This window comes from Corvus moneduloides, chromosome 2 (assembly GCF_009650955.1).
Source record: "Corvus moneduloides isolate bCorMon1 chromosome 2, bCorMon1.pri, whole genome shotgun sequence".
In the NCBI taxonomy this organism is placed as follows: domain Eukaryota; kingdom Metazoa; phylum Chordata; class Aves; order Passeriformes; family Corvidae; genus Corvus; species Corvus moneduloides.
In genome coordinates, this window is record NC_045477.1 from 97,621,375 (window position 1) to 97,641,979 (window position 20,605).

Below are 20,605 nucleotides of genomic sequence, written 5' to 3' on the forward strand. Positions count from 1 at the left end.
ATTTTTCAGGTACAATATGATTATTTTGAATTATTTTTTTAATTAAAAATTCAAGCTGCTTCTAGAATTCTGATTTTTACCTTCTGCTAATGTATTACCTTTAGCAAAATATCTTCACTAGTCCCAGGCAAGCCCCTGCTGCAACAAAGGAATTCATACAGGAATTTGAGGATTACACAGCCTTTCAGTCCTGTCTTACATGCTTAAAATGCACTGGAAACTTCTTTTTGTCAAATGGTCTGTACTCCTGTTTCTTTCAGTGAAACTGCAAAGATAATAAGCAAGGAGCAAATATATTACAGAATTCAATCAATCGATTTCCATGGCTGCACGGGTGTAATATTTGGCCTGATTTGTATTGACTTTTTCCTGAACTTCTACTGGATTTGAGAGCCTCAACAACATTATCTTTTCCTTCAGTCCTCCACTTTGCTCTGGTTTTGGCTGTAGTCTTCAGCAAATCCTGTTCAAACACAGCAACATCACACATCTTTTATTTCAAAACAGTTTCACCCAAATAGGATTACTTAGTTTTTCAAGAAATTGTGGCTATTTTGAAAGTGTTCCAGAAGTAACACACAGCTGTCCACTCATGTGGGGGAACCAAACTGGTAACCAAAAGTCATTAACATATAATCATGTAATGAGTTTTTCTAGAGCAAAAGATACTTTCAACAACATACCTAAAGATTTCTCTGCTAACTTTACACTGATCTCCATAACATCAGCCATCAGTGAGTTCCAAAATTTAATTACGTGCTGTGTGAAAAACTGTTTTTGTTTAAACTACCTTCCTGAAAGTTTTCTGAGTGCCCCAGTTTCTCTTTTGTGAAGCAGTGGAAAAAAAAAAAAAAACCAACCAAAAAAAAAGAAAACAGCAGGAAATAAACACTCTCTTTTCACATCCCCAAGCCATTCATGACTATACAGACTGCCACTGTAGGTGATATTATGTCTCCTCCAATTGCCTGATTTCCAGACAGAAAATTTCCTACACTAATTAGTTCCTATTTGTATAAAAGCAACCTCATACCTCCAACTGCCTTCACCTCTTCCTCGTACACTAATTCTACTCTAACAAAGGGAACAAAACTGGACATGGTACTCCAGAAGTAGGCACAGCTGAGATTACTCAGTGACATAAGGATTTTGTGTGACATCAGGATTTTGTTGTTCTCAGTTTCACTCTCAGCAGTTTGTAATGTTTTGTTTGCCTTTCGGACCAACACTGAATGCCAACGGAGCTGCTGCTGTTTTCAGGGAGCTACCCACAGCCAGTCAAGGTCTCTCAGTGAGGGCAACAGCTTAGCTTACAGAATAGCATTTTCTTTTCTCATCTCATGCTTGTACAAACAATTAACCTCACCTTCTCTACTGATCACTTGCTTAGCACCACCAATTTATCCTCCAACAGTGTGCACTCAGCACTGAATTTTACTATTTGGAATAAATATTTTCACACATTTGCAAATTTTCCGTGCTTTCTTTCTATTTACAGTTCATTTAGAATTATGTTGAATAGCTGGAACCCCTGCAGAAATCCCTGAGTTTTCTCCACCAGTAACTCCCCCTCCATCCAGCGAAAACTGACCACCTAAAGGAACTATTTCTTATTTTTCAATCAATTACTAATCCACAAGAGGGCTTCCAGTTTAACCCATAGGAGCTTAGTTTCTCTACAAGCCAAAGAGCAGCTGCAGCAGAAGAAAAATTATGTACTGATTTAAAGCAGGACTACAAGGAATGGAAACACACAGAGGCTGCCAGGCCGCTTTGCACGGCTGCATTGGATGCCCTACTGCATTGCTTGCAGCAAAGGGAACAGGCAGAGCATATGGATGGTTGTGCCTGTGCAGCTGAATCCCCTGCCAAACATCCCATACCGCTTTCTAGTGATACCACATGGTCAACATCAGGCAGCCAACTCCACACGCTCTTTTCTGGATGGCCCCAACACCACAAAACTCTATATATAGACTGTGTGAGCAGTGAAGCTACAGCATCCATGTCACCACTGCTCTCTAAAGACACTGCAAACATAGCCAGGGTGACTTACCTAAGCTGGGCTCCTGCAGAGAGGGAAGAAACCCATTGAATGTGGTTTTCACAAAGTTAAGTCCTCTCAGGTCCTACAAAAAACTGCCACATACACCCACTGCACAAGAGCGATACTGATCCCCAGCCTTAAATAAAAGGGAAAGAAAAGGGAAACAGGACAGTTGATATGAAAGATCCAAACAGAAAATGCATTTTTAACATTTCAACCTCCTCTTGGCATGAGTTCTTCCTTCATGAAGAAAAGGGATTTTTCCCTTTTATTTCCCTGAATGACTGAGTTCTCTTGGTAATCAGCCCAGTTAGGCTTTATTATGTAAAGCATCTGGGATTTGAAACTGGGATTCATAAGCAGAGATGGCAGTATTCTGGTTTTGGCAACACCTCACTCTTTCACAAGGAGAAAATTGTTCCTACATTCACAATCTTAAGGAATACAGAGAACTTAGGAAATACATAGAGGAAGAAGGGGAAACAAAAAACCAAAAGTTTTTCTTCTTACAAACTTGACACTCATATGAAGCCAGAGTATGGGCAAGGTTCATTCATACAGGAACACAGACTAAAGAAGCTTTCAGATGTGCAAGGACAGTTAACAGAACAATTCCATCAACATTAGGCCTTATTTAATTTATATATTATTTTACCAAATCTTCCTCAAGTCCTCAGTGCCTTCTCAACCTCAATAAATTTTCTTTTGAGAAAGTAAGTGCCATACAGAAGATGTCCTAGCAGCTGCTCTCCAGGTTCCCCATCTGGGATGTGTGATACTCCCAGAGGCTGAGGTGACACCCAGATCAAGTACTTCGCAGTAGGGGAAAAGCTTCACGCTCCCCTTCCTTTTCCATTATTGCTCAGGCCCATGGCTGAGTAGTAGTAAAAGATAGATGAAATGCAACATACTCATCTCTGTTGGATTGCCTCTTCTTCAATATAGCCCAATCTTGCTACAGTCCAGCTCCCCATACTTCCCCAAACAGCTTGCTTCCTCCCCCAGCAATTGCAATCTAGCCTCTCCTTAAAAAAAAAAAAAAAAAAAACCCACAAAAAACCAAACACAAAGAAACAAATACATCAAGATTAGTTCTTAAAGCTTAATTTAGTTACTGACTTTCCATATTTAGTTTCTTCTACAACCTGTGTCGAGGCTTCATGCTAGAGCAGCATTCTTCATCCTTCTGTGAAGTTTTGTAGTTAGGCTCCTCAGCCTGAATTAGCTTAAAATGATTGACCAGATCACAGGTTTCAATACTTCCTAGCATAACAGGCAGGGCCTTCTTTTTCCCCAGCCTCCCTTGCTTGGATGAAATATCATTTGAATCTCATCTACTGGTTTGCCGTGTTTCTAAAGAGTACCAAGTTTCCTTGTAAGTGCTTCATTCAGATTTCTTCTTTGTCCTTTTTTGCCACGTGGGATTAAGTAATCACTGCAGAGCCAACAGCCTTGAAAGAGTTTATTTAATTTAACACCTCCAGTTGCTCCTGCTCCAGCTGAGGGGTGTTCCAGTCTTTCATTCTTCTTCAGTCTGAGGAGCTAAACTATCCAGATGTGCCCACAGCTGCACTCCTCTAAAAGCAGGCATGGCAATAAATGAATGAATGAATGTTGCCTTTTGCCAATGCAGTGCCAAATAAGACCCTTCCTTTCTAAGTTTACTGAGGTATCTTTATAGATGAAGGAAGTACTTTGTGCAGGAAGTTAGGAAGACCAAGAATAGGAAGCTTAAAGGTGAGCAGGGAATGAACTTGCTGCAAAAAGGAGTAATATGGAAAGAAATTAAGCATCACTGTTATTTCCTTCATTGGGGCACTTCCACATGTATGTATAGTCAAAGGAAAGGCTCACTGGGGAAAATACTCCAACCCCTAAAGCACTGAAACCACAGTACTTAAAATGTAGAAAAATAAAATAGTGGATGTCAGGGAGCTCTGGTTTTAGAAGATCAGCTACTGGTACCATGATAATTAAACAGATGGTAGAGTATAGATGCAGAGATGCCCCAGTAATATTCTTTCACAGACTTAGTATTATGTGTGTAATTGCTGAAATTAAATGGATCCAGAAAACACACCTTTTGTCTTCTGTTGGCAGGGTGATTTTCTTTTCAAAGGAAATGCTGGATAAGGGGTCATAAAATCAATTTATTCCAAATAAGAGTGTGTCCAACATTTTTTTAGAGCTCAAATCTTTGAGGTCTCCTAAAAAGTATTAGGCTTTAAATCAAATTATATGTGTGTGTTCAGACTTGGAGTATTAAAAATAAATTTTAAGACATGCCCTACTTTGTAAAAATCCCTATTTCAAAAGAACAAGCTGCACACATAAAAGTTCAGCAGGTCTACCATTCAAGTCAGGATTGATTTAAAACACTCAGGAAATTTCTCTGTAACAAAAAGTGATATTTAACTGCCACATACAATTGTTAATTTTACATACAATCAATGAAATAAAAAGTATTCAGAATAAAAAAGTAGGGTATTTCCAGGACCATTCAATTTGATTACACAGAATAAAACTGAAGTGCTTACCCCTGAGGAACAGGCTGACAAATTTTATCACAGATAAAGGACACAGTAGAAGGATGTCAACTTTAATTTAGAACTTTTTTAAAATCACAGAACCATTAGGTTGGAAAAGACCTTTAAGATCATTGAGTCCGACCATTAACGCAGCACTGCCAAGTCCACTGCTAAACCGTGTCCCTAAGTGCCACATCTACACAGATTTTAAATACATCCCGTTCCATCCCTGGAGGTATCTTAAAAATTTCACTGCCCTTTTCCACTTGTACATCTTAAAAAGTAGCATTCAGTGGAGCTTAAGGTGACAGAAAGCTTTTCCCTTTTTATAAAAGGAAGTAGTGCAATGCTCAGGGGATGCACTGAGGACATGGGAAGATTCAGTCTGTGGCTGGTCTGGCTGAGCTGCCCACCTCTGGCAGATGTGCTGCCCCAAGGCTGCTTACCATTCCACACTGGGTGCTGGTCTCCCTCCTGGAATGCACCTCAAGCACTCTTAAAGGACTTGGCTTTCTCTTAATGCAAACCAGGAAAATTTAAGAAGTCTCAAAAAACATCTAGAAATAGGAAAATAATTTCCAACAACCACAAGGATATTTCACCTGCAGCCAAAGAGGCCACACCCCAAACAAGATCTCAGTTTTGCTGCAGAATGCTCACACTCATCACAGGTCCTGCAATGGTGCTGTTGTGTCCTTCACAACAGAGCTTGAAAACTTCTCTCACTGTTTCCTTAACAGACCGACTGCCCTACCTATTTTAATGCAAACAATCCTCAGTAAATAGAGTAACATTATTTTCTTTTTGTTTGTTGGTGGATACTTAATACAGCAGATGCCATCAAAAGTGGCAGAAGATTGCAGGTAAGGAAAAAAAAAGTCTCTAAAAAATGTTTTGCAAACAATTACAACTTTTTCATTTCTTGACAAGCAAAAATCACCATATCCAATTTACAATAATTTGTTGTGCTGTGTTTTTTTGATTAGGATATAAAACAGTGAATACTTTCAGATCCCCTTTATTTTCCATTTAATGTTCTTCATGGAATATGGTACTTCTCGAACAAGCCAAATTAAATTGATCTTTCCTGGGAGATGGTCTGCACAAAACCCTCAGTAGGTGAGGGGAAATGACTGCTCTTCAGTTTATAGTTACTCTGCTGCATTATGGTAAAACTGTCAGAAAGAAAAATGTCATATAGATTTCTTTATATTGTGAGCCATATCCAAACCACCATTTTATGCTTTCTTGAAACAGAAAGACTGAATTTTTAATTCAATAGGCTTATGGAAGTACTACCATTAGTTTTCGTGAATGACCACAGTCAGGGGTTTTTTCACTTACTTAAAAATACAGTAAAATTAAGTGCTTTTTGATAAACTATCTATTACACGTAAGAGGTTTCATGGGATTCACTTTCAAATAATTTAAGCTTTAAAATTACTAGATACTTAAAAAATATCACAACCATGATCAAGAGTTGGCCCATAAATCCACAAAGATTAACGCAGAGGGACACGCTCACAGAGAGACTCATCCCCAGAGTACAGTACACCATTTCCTATTCCAGCTCAGGAGACATTTTTTTTTCTAACCCTGCCCAGGTGCTGTCAGGTCAGCTGCAGAAAGTCATTGGTAATTAATCTCCAGGATGCATCAAGAAGTGCAATCAAAATATCTTCAACAGTTGCTTTGTAATCATGCTGCTCTTTCACTGTGTCTGTTTTCATTGAGCCATGTCACACTTTATAAGATCTAAAAGTCTGAAGTGAGATTTCCACAAAATTTCAGGTTTTGTATTCTTGCCATTTCTCAAATGCTTCAAGTGTTTTTCTGCAAAATTTTGCCTTCAGCGTTCTTTTTACAAGATCAGTTTCAACAGGCTGTAAAAGTTACTCCTTCAGCTGCCAGCTCCCTCCCAGCGCCTCAAAACGTCAGTGCCATGGCAAAGTCTGAATCCCTGAAGAAGAACTCTTTGATCCTCTTTACCATTCCTACTTGTGTAGTACCCAAGACGAAGAACATTTTCAGGGTTGAACACTGTCACTGCATCAGCAGAGCACAGACAAGCAGCAGGAAGAACAGGGAGGTTAGCATAATGAAATGTAATTAAAAGCAGAATTCCAAAGGGCAGCATAAAGAAGAGGCTTAAGGACACCAGATACCATGGAAGGCCTGACGTGAAACTTTAGCTCTATCAAGACCAACACAAATGAAAGGAAGAGTCTGTTCAGCTCCTAGAGACTGATCTGCATTAGCAACCCCTAAGACCCATTTACTTCCTTCAAGATCTCAACCAACCCTTTAGAGAAAAGACAAGACAGGCATTAAGGAAATAATCACTTTTGCATCTGTAGTTCTTAGCATGGTTGGATCTGTCATTGCTAGCATCCCCTGTTACAAAAGCAAAAACCATTAAGTAACTTAATCTGGAAGGCCCTATTTTGTAAAACCAAAGAAATGCATAACCATAAACAACGTAACAAATAACGTTCGAAATGATGTCATTATATACAGAACTCAGAGATTCTTTTAAGTATCCAAAAGCTTTCCATAGCACAAAGTTACATGTATAAACTGTTATTCTATTCCATCTAAGTATCAGATTTCTCTTCACTGTCACATGTATGTGCACATGGGATATCTTGTAATTACCAGTGCTGCAGTGGGTTGCAAGAAAGAGCTCTCAAAACCAGAGTAGTTTTAGACAGTTTGCCTTTTATTGCTTTCATGGAATGAGGCAGCATGCTGTTCAAGAAACTAAACTGTTTGTTCTACAATAGAAAAAAATTTTTGCTGTCTACATTTTTCAAAGTGTAAAGACAGCAAGAAGGGGTATGATGGGATTCAGAAGACAGAACATGAATAACTGCAACATACAAATAGTTATTTTACTCTCCTTTTGTCCCTTTTCTTCTCCCCTGACATTTGCAAGGGAGTATTTAAAACTAAAGACTAGTTTCTCATGTAAAACACAGTATCTGCCTGCTCTCCCCACCTCCTCAATCCCCCAATAGACTCAGTTTGTACACACAGAGCACAAGTCTAATGCAATATTAATAACTTAGAGCACTCAAAGCAAATAGTAATAAAAGAAAGCCCATGAAAACTTCAAGTCTTTTCTAGAGAGAGCTCTTTAAAAAGATATACCTCATTAATGACATTCCATATTATCTGTGGGGGAAACACAGTAAGGTCTCAGATTCAAAGGTTGTTTAATACTCATGAATAAGACCCCAAATGCAAAGGGTCTAGTGGCTAAACTCATACATAATTTCATGTGAATGTAATTTCATGCTGCCTCGTTTTAGAAAAGAAAAGCAGCTTATGAAATGTTTTAAAGTCTATTTTAGAAAGCAATCCCACCATAGAGTCACTGCCAGATGTCTATACTATTTGACAAGCTACAGACAAGGTTTTGTCACCATGTGTTGTGGTTTTTTATACTGCCTAGTCTTAGTACTATATGCTATTTTCCCAATATATACAGGAAACCCCTTTACAAACAGAAAGGCAGTCGCAAATATGACTTCATGTACTTGTGATCCAGGTACACACATGAAGCTATGCTAAACATATTTGCTGAAAAACAATTCAACTCTTTAACAATACTTGCTTAACAGAGTTTCTCTTTCTTAAAGTACAACAATACAAGTTGTAAATTAATTCTTTCTGATATAATTACACAGCCACACTGTTCCATAGATTTTTTTGGCTCAAACAGTTGAAGCTAATCATAAGCATCACTAAAATCTTCTCACACAATATATGAAATCATACTCCTTCCAGTCAGAGCAAAAATACTCATCTGTTAGAACATATACATGTATCCCATATTGAATTACTTAGACAAATAAAACCAGTGTCCTGCCAAAATTCTATTATATGGCATATGTACTAGCAATTCATTTCAGCAGCTCTTTGATCTCCAGCTCCAAAAACCAGTTAAGACTGCAACAATATGCAAGCAATAGCACTGAGCTTTAAAAGGCAAGACTTTAAAAGTGTTCAGAAAACAAGATGCTGTAAGGCAATATTAACACACACGTACACAGCCCATGTTCAGACTTGTAAATACCAACCTTTTTTGTAGTTTTGTCCAAAATCCAAAGCATGTCGCACATCTCCGTTAATCAGGTATTTTATGTGAGAATAGCATAAATGACATAGCATTTGAGAAACTCATGTATCAAAAGGTCCAAGTGTGCATGTTAAACTCTCCTCAAATGCAGTACAATTGACAGGCTTAGTGCAGTGCATTTAGCTTTTGCAGTGAACTTGTTACCACGGAAACCAGCAGCTGCAGGTGTTTTCCCATACACCAGGGCATGAAAATTCAGCAGTGAGCCTGTCTACTCAGTATGTTATTCACACAATTTTTTGGCCTCAATAACAAACTACTTCTCAAACTCTGTTAGAAGACCAGACTGCATTAAAAAATAATTTTAAAAAGCTTCCCCTACACATGACCTTACCAAACAGTAAAGGGCACCTTTAAATGTTTTCTTCTTTATCTCCTCCATTCTCCTCTCCAAAAGTGACCTACCTCCCTTGCTTTGTCTCCTTCAACAAAAGTGTGCAAAACCCACCCCGAGCAATGGGTTTTCACCCCAAAAATTGCTCTAACAACTTGGCAAGGCTCCAGCTTCCATGAAACAATGCTGACTTGGGAGAGGCTACAGGAATGCCTATTCTGATCATACAGCATAGCTTTGCAAAATTGTACCATGCTACAGAGATATCACCATGACTGGTATGATTCATGCTTCTTCGGATGAGAATATAAATACAAATACATAGTAAAACCATAATGGAGATGAAAGGTAGAAAACCCACTTTCAATGCAGATTTTCCACGGGACATTAAACCAGTAACTGAGTTATACACACAATGCTTACTTCTCATTTATGCTACAGATTGGAAGGCCAATATATACAAATTAAAATATGGGCACTGCATTTTTTTTTTTTTAAGCCCCTTTCCTCTGAATAAGATACTGGAATATTTACAAAATCTTCTGAGCTCCCAAACCATTCCTCTACTTGTCCTCTTTCAGTGTTACTGAATCAACAGCAACATCTACTGGGCACAGAAGGGCAAGATACAATTTCTTAAAAGAGATTAAAGGGCCAGGCACAATAGCTTATAATACTTACAGTATCTATTTCCGGATACTTTGGCATCACTTTGGCAGTCACTGTGAAACCAAAAATGAACAAAACTTTTAAATATACATTTGCTCTCTCTTCATCTCTCCAAAAGGAAAACAAACCCAACAGAAAGATGGAGAGAAGGATAGCACTGACTCCTGGTTGCCCTTTGGAAATGACAGATTACATAATGACGCATACATACGATAAATAACATGTTACAGTTAGGAATACTAGATACATTGGGCTAACAGAACCAGTTGACAAGAATTCTGCCAGTAAAAGTATTCAGATATTCTTCAAGTTCATGCAATGGAGAGTTTTATTATGAACCTTTTTGCTCTTTAAATCTGTTTTTCCTCTTTGTTTAACAATTACACAGACTTACAAAATAAATACATAAAGCTAACCCCACCAAACTGACACCAACCAAACGGCAATGACTAAAAACCAACCAGACCAGACCAAGCAGAAGTTCTTCAAAACGTCACAAAGAACAAGATGGACACATGTGAATCTAATAAATGCTCAGAACAAGGTTTCCGAAGAATTTTGGCCTAATAACACCCAGTATTTGCCTTTCACAATAGAACCTAGTGGGGTCTAAATTCCCTAACTACAACACTATAACTGGAGCCTTGTGAAAGGAGCACAGGACAATCCATATTTCTGACATGCTCATCTAAGCAATCAAAAGGAAATTACAGTAGGGCAAGCTCAGCTTCATCCTTGTTAGTGTCCTTCTGCAGGGACTGGTGTTCCACCTGCCTGATGAAAGGCACACACTGTGGTCAGGGTTCACAATCACCTGGATTTTGACATTAACACAATTCCCTCTTTTAAAATGCAATCAGATGAGAACAGGAACTCTGCTCTAAGCACTCACCGTGCATCACAAATCAAGTGATTATTTATTAGAAGTATAAATGCTACTGGAAACTGAGAAAAACTCAAGACTCTCCTTTTACAAGTTGGGGCCCCAGTCAGCAGGAAACCAAGTTTCCCCTTGCTACCGTCCCCTCTGGTCTAGTGATGCTTCAATTCTTCAATACAGTGTGTTCACCCAAGAAGAATTCAGCAGCCAGACTGAGCATCCACCCAGATCTTCAGGCTGAGGAACAAACTGGAAAGCACTCTTTTTCTGGTGCTCCACTCACTTTGCCAGGACATCTGTTTGGAACTCCAATGCCTTTGTACCCCTTCTGCATGAAGCTGATTACCCTGCCACTTGAGAAGCCAAACAAGGTGTGTGCAGGGCACACGAAGCAGCTCAAGAGCACCACACACACCAAACTGCAGGCAGCTTTCTCAAGAATGACAGCAGCTCTGGACAAATGCAAGAGAACCCGTTATGAGGTAGCTTGACGCTCACCAGGAAAACTACTGAAGGAATTATGCCCTCTCAGACTTAAAACATCTAAATGCTACTACCAACATTGGTACTGTTCTTCCACATGCTGCTGGGGAGCCTCTTCCTTGCAGTGCAGTGAACAAAAGTCCCCAGCAGCGCTGCTGGAGCCCCACCAGTCGGTAAACCAGGAAAACAACCCAACTGCTCTGCTTGGGACTGGTGCCAGCTGCACACACGGATGTCATTTTGATACCTTCTATCATCTTATTGACAGCCTTCTTATGTAAACATGTTTTGCAACAGTAAAATGGGCAGGCACAGGCCCTTTTTTGTGCAATGAAGTATGCCCAGGTACACAATACACCACATCAGACCATTGCTCTGCACTGGAACAACACAGAGGCACAGTACGGCACACAAAGAGAGCAAATTTCAATCCACAGTATGGTTCCAGAACATACAGTCTATGTTCTAAAATGAGTTGTTTCTCAAAAGAAGCAATAGTAGGGCGGGGTAAAAAGTACAAAAGCAGACGTGTAATGTGGCATTTTTCCATATTTTTCTCCCTACTCCTCTGACTTCAAGCCCTGTCTATGTGGAAAAAGAGACTGCTAGTATCTTGCCTAGAAAAAAAATCTGTCCTCAACACAAAGAATGCTAACAAAGAGGACTTCAGGACTTAAGAGAGCTGACTCTGCTTCTAGGCCCACCAGCCTTGTTTCAACTGGGTTTTTTAGCAATTCCTGACGGCATTACAGAGGTCCCTAATACGTTCTCTGCACACACCTGGCCTCATGCATGTATCTGCACACCTTACTGGAAACAAGCTGCTGGCAAGACTGCCTGGTTTTCAAGGACTTGCTGCCTACCTCAAAGAAACCTCAGCAGAAGCACCACTAATGTGTTTTCCCCAAAACCTTCACCTTTTGGCCATGTTTCCTTGGCAGCAGTTAATCCCAGGGGGCTTATTTTCCACTGAATCCATCATTTTCAGTGTAGCTGTTTTTTCCCAAGATGATTTTTGGATGGAAGTGACACATCTCACAGGGATACCAAAAGGCCTTCCCCTCCTTCCTCCACACACTTAGTAAAATGTGTATTTCCCCAGTAAGTCTTTACAAAACAGGTTGCACAAATTTGACAGCAGAGAACTTTAACTGACAGACTCCAGATACTTCTGTCTTCTCTATACAGAGTCGTTCAGCAATGTCAATGGAAAATATATTAGTCTGTTCAGTAATTAGTTTAGATGACATTTGAAGACTACAATAATCGAATTATGTGCAACAAATAACTTTGAAGAATCACAATTTTTCTAATGCCCCCTATGACCAACAAATAGGCTTAAGCAGGTATGATAAGCTGAGCTGAGAAAATAAAGCTTCTCACTAAACAACTTAAATTGCTTCCAGCTATAGCAGAAAGCAAAACTGGAGTTGAAAAGAAACTTCAATATTTTATTTCATTATTCTCAACTCTTTCTGTTACCAAAGTTCCCTCCGCCTATGCAAGGAGGGTTTGACTTCCTAAACACTAAAAGAGAGTGCATTGATTAGCCCCAGAAAATCTGTGCATTTGCATGAAACAGCCCTGAGTAATTCCTTATCGCCAGAGGCAACAACTGAACCCAACACCTAATCTGGGTATTGGCTAGAACTGAGGCAAAGCAATTCATTTCCATAACAAATGGTCCAGCACAAACAGTCCAGCTGGAAGCCAGTGAGTCTATGTAACCCCACATTTTACCCTACAGATATGTAGATGATGCTGAAATGATATTAAGCATGTGAGACCTTGTCACTCAGATGGTTTCTACTGCACCTATCCAGGACCTAACATTTACATTCACAACTTCCCCATCTTCCCGGCCTGAGGAGCAAGTGCCAAATCCAGCAAGCAGCCTGCCCTTGCAGAAGAATAAGCCAGTTTCTAATATAGAGTTTGGGTTTTTTCTGTTTAGTTATTATAATCAAGCAGATTTACAAAGATATCCACTGCCTACAGATGCAGGAAAATGGGATTTACAGAATGCCTAAGCAGGTTAGACATGTAACCCCTCCTGAATTTCAATTATACTGCTGCTTAGGCACTTTTCCAATTTCTTTGGGGCCACCTGAGGCACCAGAAGCACAAAGGTACTCATGTCAGGGACTAAACAGAAGTGACAAAGCTTTCCTGCTTTAGTTTCAGCAAGCATCTATTGCTTCATCCTGCACTGAGAATATCTGAAAAGCAAAGCATGGTTTAAATAAAAAGAGAAAGATTCACTACATTCAGAAGCATGACAAAAGCTAGGAATTTTCATAATAAACTAAATGTTACTGCTTTCCATTCTGATTTCCATCTGGCTATACATTTCAAATAGGTTATAAACCAAAGAACACCTATAACTACATAATACTAAAATATATAAAGCCAAGAAAGTTGTATTAACTTTCACTGGTTTAATGTCGGTAGAGAATAATTTCACACCTCCCTATGTCCCATAAAAATGCCACTACTTGAGGAAATTCCAAATTTCAGTTTGCATTCATCACATCTTACCGTGGAAGTGTTTTGAGCACCACACAGAACAAAGCAGGTATAGTTTCCCTCAACTTTATCTTAAAAAGTCCTTGCTGCTTGTACAGATGATTGGTGTCTGCCTCTCCCTTGGCAAGAAGCTCCCCAAGCACAGAGAGATGAAGGCAGTCAGGCTGACAGATCTCCAGCTATACCTCCCAAGTTCATGCAATATCCAGCTAACAAGGAACTCCAGCAAAACTCTTTCTGAAAAGTAAATCACTCTCTAGGAAATGGGAGAATAGAAAGAATAGCAAATGCTGTGTCCAGGCTGCTCATTATAACAGAAAACAGGGGAAGAAGTAGAAGTGTAACAATGCAGCAAAGATATTTCCAATACACCATTAAAAGTTGTGATGTATATGCCACTGTGGCACATGGTGCTTGCGACATCTCTCTGAAATATTTGTCAACAGAGTTCAAAAAACTTTGAAGAAAAAATTAAAAATGCTTTTATGCCTTTGATAAAGGCTAAGAGCAATTTCAGGCAGGACCATTTCCTGAAAATGTTCTTTTCAGCAAGCAGCAGCTGAACTGAAAATCCATCAAGTGTGGCACTTAATTACAAAGATAGATAGATAGATAGACAGATAGACGCACACACATATATACACACACTGAATTTTAGTCCTGACATTACCAAACTACCTCTGTGTAGCTCATTTTATACCTTTTTACACTAGTGAAGCTTTCCCACTCTGACTTCTTGAACTGAACAAGAAGTTATTTTTATATATTCCATATCTGCTGTAATTCCCAGAAATAAGGAATTAGAGTAAGATGTTTAATATCAATTTCATTTAAGAGGGTGGTTAACTTGTATAGCTTAGAAGTTTTAAGACGAAAATCCTGACAAGACTCCTACTGATTTTAATCAGACTGGATTTCACTGCTCTATTACTCAAAGCAGCAACACAACACAGAGAGGTTTACCATGCAAAGGTTTTTTTTTTTTTCCATGTTGTTAGACAGATTATTCCAATTAGCTTTAAACATGTCTCGTTTTGAGGAATAAAGCTCATAAGAATTTGCCACATTCCCTCAGCTGAAACTCAGTTTTAATAAAAAGCTGCTCCTTTAGCTAACACATAAAAACACTAGCTCACACACACATGCTGAAACTGGTACCAGTCCTACAGCCAGTAAGGGAACAGGCTTGTAAACACATTTATAAGAAAATAGCCACCAACAATGGGAAATGCTAACACTGTACACATAATATCTGCTGTATCTTACTTGGACATGCACTTCACATCAATCAAAACACTAGTACCAAACAGAAAGCTCTACATGGATTTTCTTAAAAGCTCCACAGCAAAACAGAACCAGTCTTTAAAGGACAACCCACTGACACCAAGCAGACGAAGAAAAGTGCACAGCAAAACAAATACCCTTTTCTGCCAAAAAATTATGTTGAGCCCAGATCAATGTTCATAAAAAAAGAAAACAAATCCCAGGTTCCCCCTCCTTGAGCATTGTGGCAGATGCCACCAGGGATAACAATAGCTCCCAGCTACGTGCAGGACCGTGTATCACTAAGTGGCTTGTGTATTATAGCTTAGAGACTGCTGCCCTAGTTGGCTTGTATTTAAAGGTAGAAAAGGTCATGGGCTATTTAGCACCTGCACGACAGACTGAGAAGTCTGTAATGCCATCTTCCTTCCACGGAAGACGTACCAGCGTTAATCAGATGACAGTACACTGGAGTCATGCCCATGAAACGAAGCGGTCTTGTAGCTGCACTTGGAATTTTAACAAAGAGGAAATCTCCAACTGCCTCACAAATTTTGGTCTTGACATTTTAGTTGGGATTTTTGTGTACACAAACAACCTCATAAAAATACTTAGTGTGATATTCATAGCCTCATTTTTCACATATACCTTCTAGCTATATTCATCTAGTTTATAAGTTATCCCCTGAAAAGAAACATTTCATCAAGTTGTTACTGGAAGCATGCTGTAATGTACAACTTTGCCAATTAAAATCAAAATTCTATTAAGACATTGAACCTGATAAAGCTTCTTGGAGAATATAAAACAGCTCCAAGAACAAAGGAACTTTCTAAATATATTGCATAAATGAAAGATTTCTCCCCAAAAAAATGCAGTGGCACTCTTCTAGCTACCAATAAATGCAGCTTCTAAGAGACAGTTTTGAGTTCTTAGTTTGTAATTAAGATTTTTAAAGATTGTCTTTGTACACTATCAAGGAACAGAAAGGACTCAATCCAAACAGAATTAACTATTGTTTTTCTGAAAAGTCACCTAATTTGAAACAGTATAATTATTGTAACAATGAATAGCTACAATGTTTCCATTGTACATTACTTTTGAAATCTTGTATTCATACAGTTCTGACTAGTGGAAGTAAAGGGCTAATACATGTAGCTGAAGTTATACTGTGGGCTCTGAGTATAACTGAAGTTACCAGAGGTACAAGTGTTTAAGAGAAATGTTGGTTTTTCCCCCTTCTGATGCAGGTGATGAGTCATCAGTGGCCTCGATAATGTACCCTGTGCATCCTGTTGCAGTGATGTTGCAGCTGTATATAATTCAGTTAAAACTGTCACCTTCAGTAACGCCATTGTGCAGTACCTAAAATGGTGTTTATGTATGGAAAACAATGCAATTTAACACTTTGAGATGGTACCATGCACATTTCTTTCAAAGAGCACGAGTGTAACAGATGAGCATTTCAAGTGCCTGTGAGTGCAACAGCTGATATTGTGTTTTGCAGCACTATTACAAGTGTTAGAATTGGCACATCACAGTCACTTTGCTGTCTTTTCAGCTGCCTTGTAATTTCAGATGCAAGAATGCCAAAAATCGGGTAAATTGAGGCAAGAGTACACACAAGTTGGGCTGATGTTATTAAGCTTCCATCTCACTTGTGCTCTGCCTCAAGCTGAATTTTGCATGCTTTCAAGCTCAACCCTTAAAGCTTTCAAGATGCAGTATCTTCTCTCTGTGTGCAAACTTAGAGACACAATGAAGACCTGATCTTAATTGTAACTTCTAGGAAGACACTGCAGTAAAATATTGCTGTTAATATGGTATCAATAGCACAGCAGATGAGTTCCTGGGGAGGGAGAGGGAATTAAAACTTCAGCAACAGCAACATATGGTTTAAATAAGAGCAGAAAGATGCTCTCCATCATACAGTATTATTAGTCTGCATGGGAGACTAACACCCCTCACATTTGCTTTCAGAAGTCAAAAATAGACAAGGGAGAGGACTCCAACATTATCTTCCATGGCAGCATCTCTCTTTCTGCCTTTTCCCACTACAAGACTAAAAGGATTAGTTTCACAGAGCAAGGCACTATGGATCCCTTTACCAACAGAAAAAATTAATTATGGCACAGAAAAGCTTTCATACTTCATTTAGCTGTAAAATTTATGAACTTTAGCAGAAATTATCTGCCACCAAGTTTCTCATATAGTCTCTGCCTAGTTCTGGGAAAGCTCCTTTCCCAGTCTACACACCGTTGTCTTCAAGTCAAAAGAAAACAAACAGACCTTTTTTTGAAAACTACATCCCACTTTTTCCAGGGATAGAGAGTATCATCAGGTACTTTGCAGTTTCAACTAATGGCTTGTAATTCAGCTGTCATGATATAACCAAGAACTTCTTTCACTAAAGCTCATGTCCCTTCCACATACACTACAGTGACAGAAGGGCAGCAGCTACAGCTAAAAGATGAAATTAGCACAGGGAAGTGTGTGCAGGCTATTCTAGGCAGTCTCAGGCCTATGAAGTACATCTCTGCACTCTGCTCCTGGTCTGCCTCCACTGCTTTCCTTTCAATCCCTGCAGTTTACTAAGCTTCCTTTGTAGACAAACCAGTCAACCACTGACTTGCTGGCATTTCAGCAGAGAATACACACACAACTTTGAACTCAACACAGCTCTCCCCTGAAATTCTGGGGAGGGTAAGTAGCACTTTCCCATTTGAAACCCTCCAGATGACACAAAACAGAACTATCTTTCCTCTGACTTAATCTTCCAAGGCCTGCCTTCCCAGGACCTGTTTCTTTCTTCTTCTTCCACCACAGAAGCACAGTGCTCTTAGCCTAGCTTAAAGCCCTGAGATGGAACCAAGTACACCCTGCTCACCTCTAGCAGTGGTTTGTTTCCCTAGAGATTTCATTAAGAACAAGCTAGAGACTGCACAAACTTTTTAAGTAGTCTGTTCAACAATTGCCCCAATTCAGTCTAATTTTCTCTACAGGAATCAAGTTCACATTTTCTTGCTCTTATTCTAACAGTTATGGACAACAAGAAAATTGAAACAAGCAGATATTCACCTTCTTCCTTAACTAGCACAGATCTCCACTAGAAGGTCAGAATATGTGTGATTTCCCTTCAGTTTTCTTTTGTAGTCTAGATACACATGCCTGATTTCCACAGAAATCATATCTGATCAACCCTGACATCATCCTCTGGAATTACTGCTGGGTTTTTTTGCATCTTTCCTTGTTGCCTTCAAAAGAAATTTCATTCTGGCTGAGACGTCACTGGTACAAAAGCAGAATGATTAGAGTAATCACTACTTCCTGTTAAGTCAGAGCAGAATATGAATCATTCTGTAGTAGCAACATCATTAGTTCATTCCAGCTGAAAGAATGAGCTGTTTTTCTTTTAGGACAAAGGAGTCATATCCTGTTTTATAATTGTATATTAAATGCAAAACTGTATTTTAGTGAATTCCACCTTTCCAGTTTTGGAACATCTTTCCAACTTTGAGTGGTTTGCATAAATATGTTTAGGTATTTTCTAATGAGGCTTTATAAAACCGTTTTTCAAAATGAAATGAAGATTTGTTAATAAAAAACAGATGCCGTCAGATGCAACTGCTAATCAAATTATAAAATTACAGACCATCTGCACTAGGCAAAGGTTCCATTCATATATGAACTATGTGACAACCTCCTGGATGGGTAAATATAAGATCAGATGGTACAGTAAGAAAAAAAGTAATCTTAGTCCCAGTAACTATAAGCTAGCACTCACTACAGTTTTCTGCCTATGGTCCACAGCAACAAAAGCAACGTCATATGGTGCAGAGGTATTTTTTTTACTTGCTTCTCAGCAGTTTCTCAAAACTATGATTTTAAAACTGTAGGAAGGTAGGTCAGGTTTCTCTGGGATGGCTATTTTTTGCTAAACGATTAATTTATGGAATTATTTTAATTTCTTATAACAAGCATCAGTCCTCCCGAGTACAGGTTTTCACTGGCTGCTATTAAACATCTGTTTTCATGGTGACATCAGCCCCTCCGAGTGAACACTCAGCTATTCCAGTAGGGCTCCCTACCCTACTCTCATTGTTAGAGACGAGATACAATTGCTAAAATTCTTGAAGCCATCAGTCCTCTTCTTAACAGTCTGGCAGCCAGCAGGACAGTTTCAAAATATGCTATATTTTTCTCACCTGCCATGATTTCTGTCACCTCCTGCTTATCTTGCACAAGCTGCATGGTATCTGGCACCACAACCTGATGGTTTGTATCTTCTTCTTTCTCTTCATTAGGCTGGTTGGCTGTCGCAAAACAGTTGCAGCTTCCAGTTTCTTTGCACAGGATCAGAGTCCGATACCAGTAGTCAGACATGAAAACTCTGTGAGCTGATTTCTGAAATAGAACAACAAACAGAAAATCATTTGCTGCAAAACATAAAGAAAAAACCTAGCTACTTGAAAGAAGAGGCTGAGATGTTAAGGATGACAATTATATACACATTATCATATCTTTGATTTTATTTGAAGAAAAAATACGCAGTTTACAATAGCCATCCATGGTATAATACCCAAAGTAAAATGTTCAAGTTCCGTTTCTCAAAATGCTTATATCATAGGTCAGGAAGCCAATATAAAAAACAAAGGAAAGAAAAAAAAAACATATACAAGTATCAAATCACATGTGAGCTGCATAAAGACAAAAAAAAAATCAATATCACTCTGTAATTTCAGCAGAATGAATCAATATTTATCTTACAAGCACCTTCTAAAACCAAGTTTAACTAGGTGAAAGAACACATGAGAACACAGGTTGTCAAAAAAGTGAAAGAATAAAATGATGATAAAAAAGGACAAGGTACTATGATTGCCATTATATGGGGGGCTGAAATTACAGTACAAAGTTTTCAAAAACAAATTAACTGAATGAAACCTTGAGACTTGAAATCTGGCAGGAAGAGGAGATCCTTTTTCTGACACAGCACCCAGGTCCTTCACTGCTACCCTCTTCCTGAGCAGAAGGGGCAACAGTTCCCTTAGCCTAGCAGGAGCTAGAAATTACCAGAGGCTTCTTATGTGTGTTTCCCGGTAAGAGAGCAAGCACATCCCTAAACACCTGCAGGTTTCTCAGTTTATGCCAGAGAACTACAGGGGCGCTTGTTTTTTAATATAAACAAAAATCACCCCCTCCTTGAAATAACAGCTAAAACAGCATTAACCGTGAAAGATTTCATCCACATGAGGAAACATCTTGATCTTTCCAGATACGTAGTAGTTGTTAAAAGGTAGTTGGGAACTTCGAAAAGTTGAATCATTGAATACTTCAGGTTCAAAGGGACTTCTAAAAGTCACCAAGTCCGATCCTCCTGCAATGATTAACTCAATCAGGTTGTTCAGAACCCTGTCCATCCTGATCTTGAATGTTTCCAGGGATGGGACATCTACCCCTTCTCTGGGCAACCTGTTCCAGTGTCTCACTGCCCCATAGTAAAAAAAAACCGAAAACCAACAAAACAAAAAGCCCCACCTTTCTTACATCTCATCTAAAATCAATCCTTCTTCAATTAAAAATATTACCCCTTGTTCTATCTCAACATGCCCTTGTAGAAAGTCCCTCTCCAGATTTCCCACAGGCTCCCTTAGGTACTGGAAGGTGCTGTAAGGTCTCCCTGGAGCCTTCTCTACTCCAGGCTGAACAACCCCAACCATCTCAGGCTGTCTTCACAGGA

At 39.1% G+C, this 20,605-nt stretch overlaps 1 protein-coding gene and 1 long non-coding RNA gene across 9 annotated transcripts in view; both read right to left on the reverse strand.

Annotated features, from left to right (window-relative positions):
- Nucleotides 1-20,605, reverse strand: part of MCF2L (MCF.2 cell line derived transforming sequence like) — a 156,765-nt gene that overhangs the window by 126,957 nt on the left and 9,203 nt on the right. For 5 of the 8 annotated variants that reach the window (XM_032100524.1, XM_032100522.1, XM_032100518.1 and 2 more), the window contains exons 1-2: nt 20,098-20,198; nt 19,074-19,275 (exon numbers count right to left, since the gene is read on the reverse strand). In XM_032100524.1, coding sequence (XP_031956415.1) covers nt 19,074-19,251 — 178 coding nt within the window. In that variant the 5' untranslated portion in view covers nt 19,252-19,275; nt 20,098-20,198. Of the gene's footprint in view, nt 1-8,657; nt 8,804-19,073; nt 19,276-20,097; nt 20,200-20,605 lie in introns of those variants that run through there. The other 3 variants (XR_004238425.1, XM_032100515.1, XM_032100519.1) reach the window with 3 other exon arrangements.
- On the reverse strand, nt 2,107-3,044 carry LOC116440145. Its single transcript, XR_004238426.1, has 2 exons — nt 2,959-3,044; nt 2,107-2,183 (listed from the first exon to the last, which is right to left on the reverse strand). It is a non-coding gene; the product is annotated as an uncharacterized LOC116440145 (long non-coding RNA).